Source organism: Carassius auratus, unplaced genomic scaffold, assembly GCF_003368295.1.
Source record: "Carassius auratus strain Wakin unplaced genomic scaffold, ASM336829v1 scaf_tig00022978, whole genome shotgun sequence".
Taxonomy (NCBI): domain Eukaryota; kingdom Metazoa; phylum Chordata; class Actinopteri; order Cypriniformes; family Cyprinidae; genus Carassius; species Carassius auratus.
The window spans coordinates 30,828-38,119 of record NW_020525231.1 but is presented as its reverse complement, the minus strand read 5'-3'; the positions used below and the strand labels follow the sequence as shown (position 1 = coordinate 38,119).

Sequence of the window (7,292 nt, the reverse complement as noted above, 5' to 3'; positions counted from 1 at the left end):
CGAAGTGAAAGCGTGGGGGAGATGGGATTCAAAGTTGGGACACTCAAAGCGCAACAACGCTATGTTGACATGCTGCCCACGAGGATATTGCTGCTGACAAGCTCCCACGTCTAATGAAAACTGGGTTTGTCTTGGCTAACTAACACTAACTGTCTAGAACACAATATATTTATACATTTATAAGATGTTTTTGAACAGATTCTGAAAAAAGTCACACAGAATGTAAGATAGCAAATATTTAATTGATGAGAAATAAATAAAATATATAACACTAGGTCTGACTTTATTAAAAGATTTAACATAGCTTCATAATGATGAGTTTCAAGTTAGTAGCTAACGCTTTAACACTGCTGCAGTGACTTCCGTCTTTCTGACATCATATGTGCATGCATCATTTCTGTACAATAAAATATATATATATATATATATATATATATATATATATATATATATATATATATATATATATATTTTATTGTACAGAAATGATGCATGCACATATGATGTCAGAAAGACGGAAGTCACTGCAGCAGTGTTAAAGCGTTAGCTACTAACTTGAAATATATATATATATATATATATATATATATATATATATATATATATATATATATATATATATATATATATATATATATATATATATATTTAAAAAATGTTTGAATTTGGCACAGACACAGCTTTAAAATTCTTTACAATCCAAAGTAAACAGTTCTGTCTGTGATCGCAACATCATAAATGAACTGTTTGATCAACGTTTCATGACGACGCCTGCGTACACCACCTCTTCCTCCTGCTTGACTTCCTGAAACACACGATAAAAGAGAAGATACAAAGAGACACATCAGATCGGCTCAGTTTTCTAAATCAGTTGAAAAACATGTAGTGTTTGTTAACATATCAAACATTCATTGTGTTAGTCTTAAGCATGCTATAAGTTGTGCAGGATGGTAAGAGCAAAATTCTCTAACATGATATAATTGGAATATTTAGCAAAATGCTGCACAATAGGTTTACTGTTTAAATTAAAACATAAATTAAAATTTAATGAATGCATTTGGCAGATACTTTTATCGATAGCGACTTACATTGCATTCAGGCTATTTTTCCTAACATGTGTTCCCTGGGATTCAAATCCCCAACTTTGCGCTTGCTAACACAATGCTCTACCACTTGAGCTACAGGAACACTAACATTAAAACATAACTTCATATTTCAATGAACATTAGCATGAATGCTAGAGGTCCCCTTTCAATACACTCTATATAGTGATATTTAGGGCCATTGAACAGATATAGCATTTTATTACAAAAATAAATAAATTAATATATTTATAATTGCATAAATATACAGAGGCCATATACAAGAGGCTTTACATGGGGTGTTTAAATTCAGGTTATTGTTTTAGTAAACTCTACACAGCAAAACATTTAACCTGTCTCCTTATACAAGACATCAGTGTCATTTTTGGTCTATTGTTCGTGTTTTGTTTATCACGCACATTCATGCATATGTCAGCAGAAATGTGCCACTTTTGTTTTTCTCACATTGGCTTTCTGAAGCCCTAATCTTGTGTGAAACACTGAACTATAACATTTTAAATGTTAGACGTGGTTTTAAAGTTGTTTTGTGAAGTTGAGAGATCTGTATCAGACCCTGACCATGTGTTTTTCCTCTTTGTTACTTCTCTTTGGTAATTTCGCCTAAGAAAGAACTGTTTTCAAGTCTAAACTAAATAACTATGGAAGCCAGGAGTGGGCCATATGACTGGAAATAAGGTTTTTATTATAGTAAAATGACAATGAAATACTACAGAACCTAAAATATTGCAGTCTTCCCTGTATAAAATATAGATTAATCATTATTAAAGCTACTAGAGTTAGGCTGCTGTCACTTTAAGACCTAATGCACAGATCAAATAAATTCACAAATTTGATTTTCTCCCAACTGTTTACATTCGCTAAGAAAATATCCAAAGGTTCACATTAATACCTGAACTCTGGATATATTTACAATGTTACATGAATATAAACTTTATAGTAAAATCTCTAAACATACATTTCGTATTAGTATCAGTATCATCCCCACATTTAGGGCCGTTACAAAGGTCTTCGATGTTTAACAGCTTCTACACACAAAAAGATTTTGCTCTATATTTCTATTCTAAAGCTATAGGGGAAAAACTGTTATTTGTTTGCATTAGTGAATATGCATCAATGTTTACGTGATTAAAATCTGACTGGAGCTGCGTCGAGTATACCATACTATTTTTTACTTTTTATTATTTTAATAGGTCTGGGCTCTAGTGAACTTCCTGTTTTGATGTTAACCACTTTGCTTCAGGATCTTTTCTCAGACATAACTTCATCTTTTTCTCGTCGTTTTTTGCAGAAGTATTAAATAAGTTCCTCTGAAATCCCCTATAGAATCACATTGGTTTCTTGTAGGAAGTGTCAGAATACATTTAGAATACTATACATAATGTACATTCATTTCAAATAATAGAGTATTTACTTAATGATGAAGATCATTCATAATTACAAATAGTACTAATAGTAAAAATAATAATTATTAATATTGATCTTTATTTGATATTATTAGTAGTAGTAGTATTAGTATTATTCAGAATTATTGTCATTGTTTTTTTATTATTATCGGAAAAAACAAGAGATGGATGGTTATGGTTAAATTTGATGGCATAAAAAATAACTTTATAAATATGCATAAGTTCTAAATTGTCTTACCGATTTCTTTGCTTTTCGTTGGTAGAACGTTGGATCAGCGTAAGTGATGTCTTCGTTACGAGTCTGGTCTGTTTCAACAGGAATAATTAAATCAACACGAGAACAACAACAAAACTCAATCTTTCTAAAAATGCTTGATTATTTCTGCTTTATTATTATTATTTTAATACTTTACAGATGTGTCAGCTATAGGTAACTCTTGCCTGCTTGGTCTGTTTTTCTGTGTCTCTTGTAGATCCAGAAGATCCCGACTGCAGCTAACAGCACCAGAAATACAGCAACAGCAGCAGAACTCAGCCCTATCATAAGTCCAGAGCCTAAAGAACCTGAAGAAGAGTTTGGAGTGGGCTGTAGACCTGGTGTTTCAGTTGTTAAAGAGAGTTATTAATGTGAGTGGATGTGTTTGATCTACAACAAACACTATTAAAAGCAGCACAGCTGAGTAATGTACATGTATGCTACTTCAGATGAAGCTTTTGCTGTCAAAAGATGGTGCAATATTTTACAATTCACATACTTGCACATGTGTGACAGAGTTGAGTGATGTTCAGATGTTGAGTCTGGTTGCTGATGGGATTTTTTACCACACAGCTGTAGCTGTTATTATCTGTATTTTTCACCTCTAAATGAAGGTTTCTGTTAAGATCAGACACGCTGATGCTGGACAAAAAACTGTTTCCTTTGTACCAGGAGAGAGTCACATGACTCACATTCACCACTGAACACACCAATGAACAATTCTGCTGCGAGGATGAGGATGATGATGAAGAACATTGTGAAGAGTCTCTGCTGATGACAGGAACAGGGAGACGAGCTGAAATAAAGGGAATTATGATCATGTACACTCTCAGAAATGAAGGGTACAAAAGCTGTCACTGTGGCAGTACCTTTTCAAAAGGAACACTTTTGTTCCTATCAGGTTCTAATATTTACAATTTAAGGTTCCGAAATGGACCCTTTAGAAACATGTACCTTTCAAAAAGGTACCACCCCAGTGACAGCTTTTGTACCTTCATTTCTGAGAGTGTACGATATAAATTATGATGAATAATTATTGATTTTTATCAAGATAGTAATCTGTCTCTCTGGGGTCAGTTTTTCCTCGGTGATGCTCATGTGTCTGAAGTTGGACAGCAGTCTTGAACTAACAGCAGGTTGATCTCATGACTGTGGAATTTGAGACCATGGCCACTATGACTTTAATCCACATCCACACGAAGCCAGAACGTTCCCCATCACAATCTTTTTTGTACACAAGAAAGCACCGAAATAACTCAAAATGATGTAGTATACATGTCAGATCAGTATGTGGTGCTATAATTCTGCCACAGAGATACAATAAAAACTTAGAAAATTTGTTTTAGCATGTGCATAAACTTAGTGTGCTGTGTACAAAAGTAACACAACAGCAAGTAAACAAAGATGGCGAATACAACAACTTCAAGAGCAAGAGTGGAGTCGTATGGACGGCTGACGGAGTCGAACTTCTACTCAGAGTTACACTCGATCACAAGTTGACAAAATATTCTGATATAATGGATGTGTTTCAGGCACAGTATCCAAGGGATCCAACTGAGAAGGATTTCCATCACGATGCTAACATGGCCTCAAAAACCCAAGTCACCGCCTAGTTAAAAAACAAATACAGACAGGCAGTGGACACAGGATGTTGAAGTGGCCAAGGACAGTAGTGCTAATATTTTATGAGCTTTAGGAGATCTGGAGTGGATCGCTTGCTACGCTCTCCATTGACACCGGCATTGAGACACGTGACCTAGAAGACCTGCCTGACGATTCTCCAACCTCCACTGAATCCTCCATCTGTCTTCTGGACTGTGTTCTTGACTCAGGGTGACGAGAGATGCTTTGGACATGCGGAAGTTCTCCCTCCATTCATCTTCCACAACAACGCCATTGACAAAGTTGTCCCACCAGCTGCTGGTTCTGTCAGATCTTACCCAAAATCTTCTGGTTGTCCTCCTTGGTGGAAATTAGAGCACATTTCAAATGTTGTTTTCCATAGTGATTTGTTGTTCTCCATAGTAGCAAAGGAGCAGAAGCATGTAGTCCGTCATTGTTGTTGTTGTTGTGGCTGTTATGTGACGTAGTGGTGTCTGACTAGGGTTGAGACGTGGGGTGATGTCATCGCCATTTCACAAAATAAACAGAATGGCAGAACGCACAAAAATGCAAGGGTTTCATTTTCAGATTTATCCACTCTGGGACCCGGTTTCAGGCTCCCAAAACATAGGATCCGTCTGGACGAAACGCTGATACAATACAAATTTTTTCTTACAAGAAAATTTACATTTCGCAGACACTTTTATCCAAAGCAACTTACATTGAATTGAGGCTAACCTTTTTTCTTTAACCTAACTTGTTCCCTGGGAACCAAACCTACAATATTTTTGCCCTGCTAACGCAACGCTCTACCACTGAACCACAGGAACTTAAGAATGTGAGCATCTGTGCTAAACTCAATGTGGCTGCCAGGACTGAAAAATATTAAATGAAACTAATTTGCATTTAAATCTCTTAAATACATCTGAATACTCAGACGTGTACCAGAGACACTGCAAACATTCATTACATTGTACACAAAGTGAAACAGTGGATATCTAAACAGCAATATACAAATAAATGTAAATTTAAAATGGTATAATTAGTTCAGCCCAAATGTAAGTTTTAATTGTAAATAAATATAATTAACAATTGTTAAAATTAACACTAACTAAGAATCATAAGTGTTTTGCAAATGTTTTTCATTGTTTAAAAATATAATATGTTAAAAATGAAACCTCACTGTAAAGTGTTACCAAATTAAGCATTTTGTGAAATTGGGATAGTATTATTTAAGGACAGATGACAAACACACTAGATTTTCATAGTTTATGAAGTGATGATCATCAGTTTGTCATTGAATATCACAGTTAGATTTTCATGAACATTATTTGTGTTTATTCTTGTTAGTGTTGTGTTTTTAATCTGGGGCTCACTTTACCCCTGCTATCAGTGTTAGAAAGACCACCATTAGTGGAGCTTTACTAATATATATGATACTGTAATAGACAGAACAGACAAACCTGTAATTGTGACTCACCGTAGACAGTAACGTTGAATCTGTGTGTGATGGGTGTGATATCACTGTTGGTTACTTGATAAAGTCCAGAGTGTGTGGTTTTGGTGTCTGTGATGGTCAGAGATCCATTCTGATGATCCAGCTTCAGTCTGTCTCTGAATCTCCCATCAGGACCATCATATGTGTCAAATTTTCCTGCCGCTTTATTTATCTGAGCTATAGTATGCTCTCTTTGTCCAAATTTCCATATTATCAAATCCGTTGTCTTGATTTGAGTAAGACTAGAGTCTAGAGTGACTGAATCTCCTTCTGTCACTGACACAGACTTGACTTCTCCTGGATCAGCAAACACACCTGAAGAACACAGACACGTTTCTCATCAATCAAGCTCTAACTCTACGCTGGTAGTTTTAAAATTATGACAAGTTTTGGAGATAATTAAGATCCTCTTAGATGACAAAAGTGATCATTTGTTCTGATCTGAGTCTAGTTGAGCAGATGAATCTGTGTGAGAGGATCTTCAGAAGTGAAATACAGCTTCAGCCGGTCGTGACAGAGCCAGAACCACATCAGCTGATCTGAGTACATTAAACTGATCATCAGCATCTCTGGGGAGGGTTTTAGACCACCAGATATTGCTATTTCAACACACAGTCACACATGAGATGATTATGTTTATCAAAACTCTACAGTCTACAGAATGATTCTCTTTCAGACAGTTACAATGATCTATTATTCCAATAGAAAATAACATAAGAGGCGTTGAATGAAGTTTATAACAGTAAACAGATTTTAAAAAAAATTGAAAGATAAATCTTTGTTTTACTTCTTTAAATATGATTTATGTCCTTTCCAGATTGAAATTTAGATAGGACATAAACTTTATTTGTTGAAGATATACCTTCAGAGGGAAACAGTCAACTGATGCTAAGACGTCAGATATCATTTAATAAGCAATAAGATAACAAAACCTGATTCACTCTGAGTGAGCGCAGGGTAGCTATATCTCACAGTGAAATCCTAGTTTGATTTGTGTTTCTGATACAACTGAAACTATAAAAATGTTTCAAACTCACCAACCAGATGCCAAAAGCACAACCAGCAAAAAACAAAGGAGTGAAACATTTTCTTCAGCAGCTCAGAAACTGAGAAATGTTGAAAAGTCCTGAAGTGAATCTATAATCACGGAGATGAAAACTACTTCTGTGTTAGTACGTGTCTGATGTGGGTTGTACTCCAATTCTGCTTTTTGTTTTTTCTAAACCACAGTCTCTCATGTTTTCACAGAGTTGTGTGTCTTTGCAATATTCCACTGTAAGAAAAGAAAAAATAATAATAACAATAATATATATATATATATATATATATATATATATATATATATATATATATATATATATATATATATATATATATCACAGACCATATCATTTCTTTAAACCCAAAAACATAACACAGTGCAATATGTA

The 7,292-nt window shown here is 34.8% G+C and overlaps 1 protein-coding gene across 4 annotated transcripts; it reads right to left on the bottom strand.

The window, feature by feature from the left end:
• Nucleotides 1–677: 677 nt before the first annotated feature.
• LOC113077647 (natural killer cell receptor 2B4-like) lies at nucleotides 678–7,091 on the bottom strand. 4 transcript variants are annotated; one of them, XM_026249960.1, is made up of 6 exons: nucleotides 6,900–7,091; nucleotides 5,845–6,177; nucleotides 3,262–3,986; nucleotides 2,948–3,100; nucleotides 2,745–2,812; nucleotides 678–805 (listed from the first exon to the last, which is right to left on the bottom strand). In XM_026249960.1, exons 3-6 carry the CDS (start codon nucleotides 3,581–3,583, stop codon nucleotides 752–754), a joined length of 597 nt encoding a protein of 198 aa, XP_026105745.1. In that variant the 5' UTR covers nucleotides 3,584–3,986; nucleotides 5,845–6,177; nucleotides 6,900–7,091; the 3' UTR covers nucleotides 678–751. The 4 variants fall into 4 exon arrangements, with proteins under 4 accessions (XP_026105745.1, XP_026105743.1, XP_026105744.1 ...); XM_026249958.1 differs by lacking the exon at nucleotides 3,262–3,986 and having other exon boundaries at nucleotides 2,948–3,070; nucleotides 6,900–7,082; XM_026249959.1 differs by lacking the exons at nucleotides 5,845–6,177; nucleotides 6,900–7,091 and having other exon boundaries at nucleotides 3,262–5,373.
• Between the last annotated feature and the right edge of the window lie 201 nt (nucleotides 7,092–7,292).

What these genes read in the sequence shown, in the direction of transcription:
- LOC113077647 (XM_026249958.1), bottom strand. Translation starts at nt 6,948, where the DNA reads ATGTTTCACTCCTTTGTTTTTTGCTGGTTGTGCTTTTGGCATCTGGTT. An exon ending in ATTCAACGTTACTGTCTACG is followed by an intron (nt 3,071 to 5,844) that starts GTGAGTCACAAT and finishes ACTCTTCTTCAG; the next exon opens with GTTCTTTAGGCTCTGGACTT. An exon ending in CAGAAAAACAGACCAAGCAG is followed by an intron (nt 2,813 to 2,947) that starts GCAAGAGTTACC and finishes CTGTTGAAACAG; the next exon opens with ACCAGACTCGTAACGAAGAC.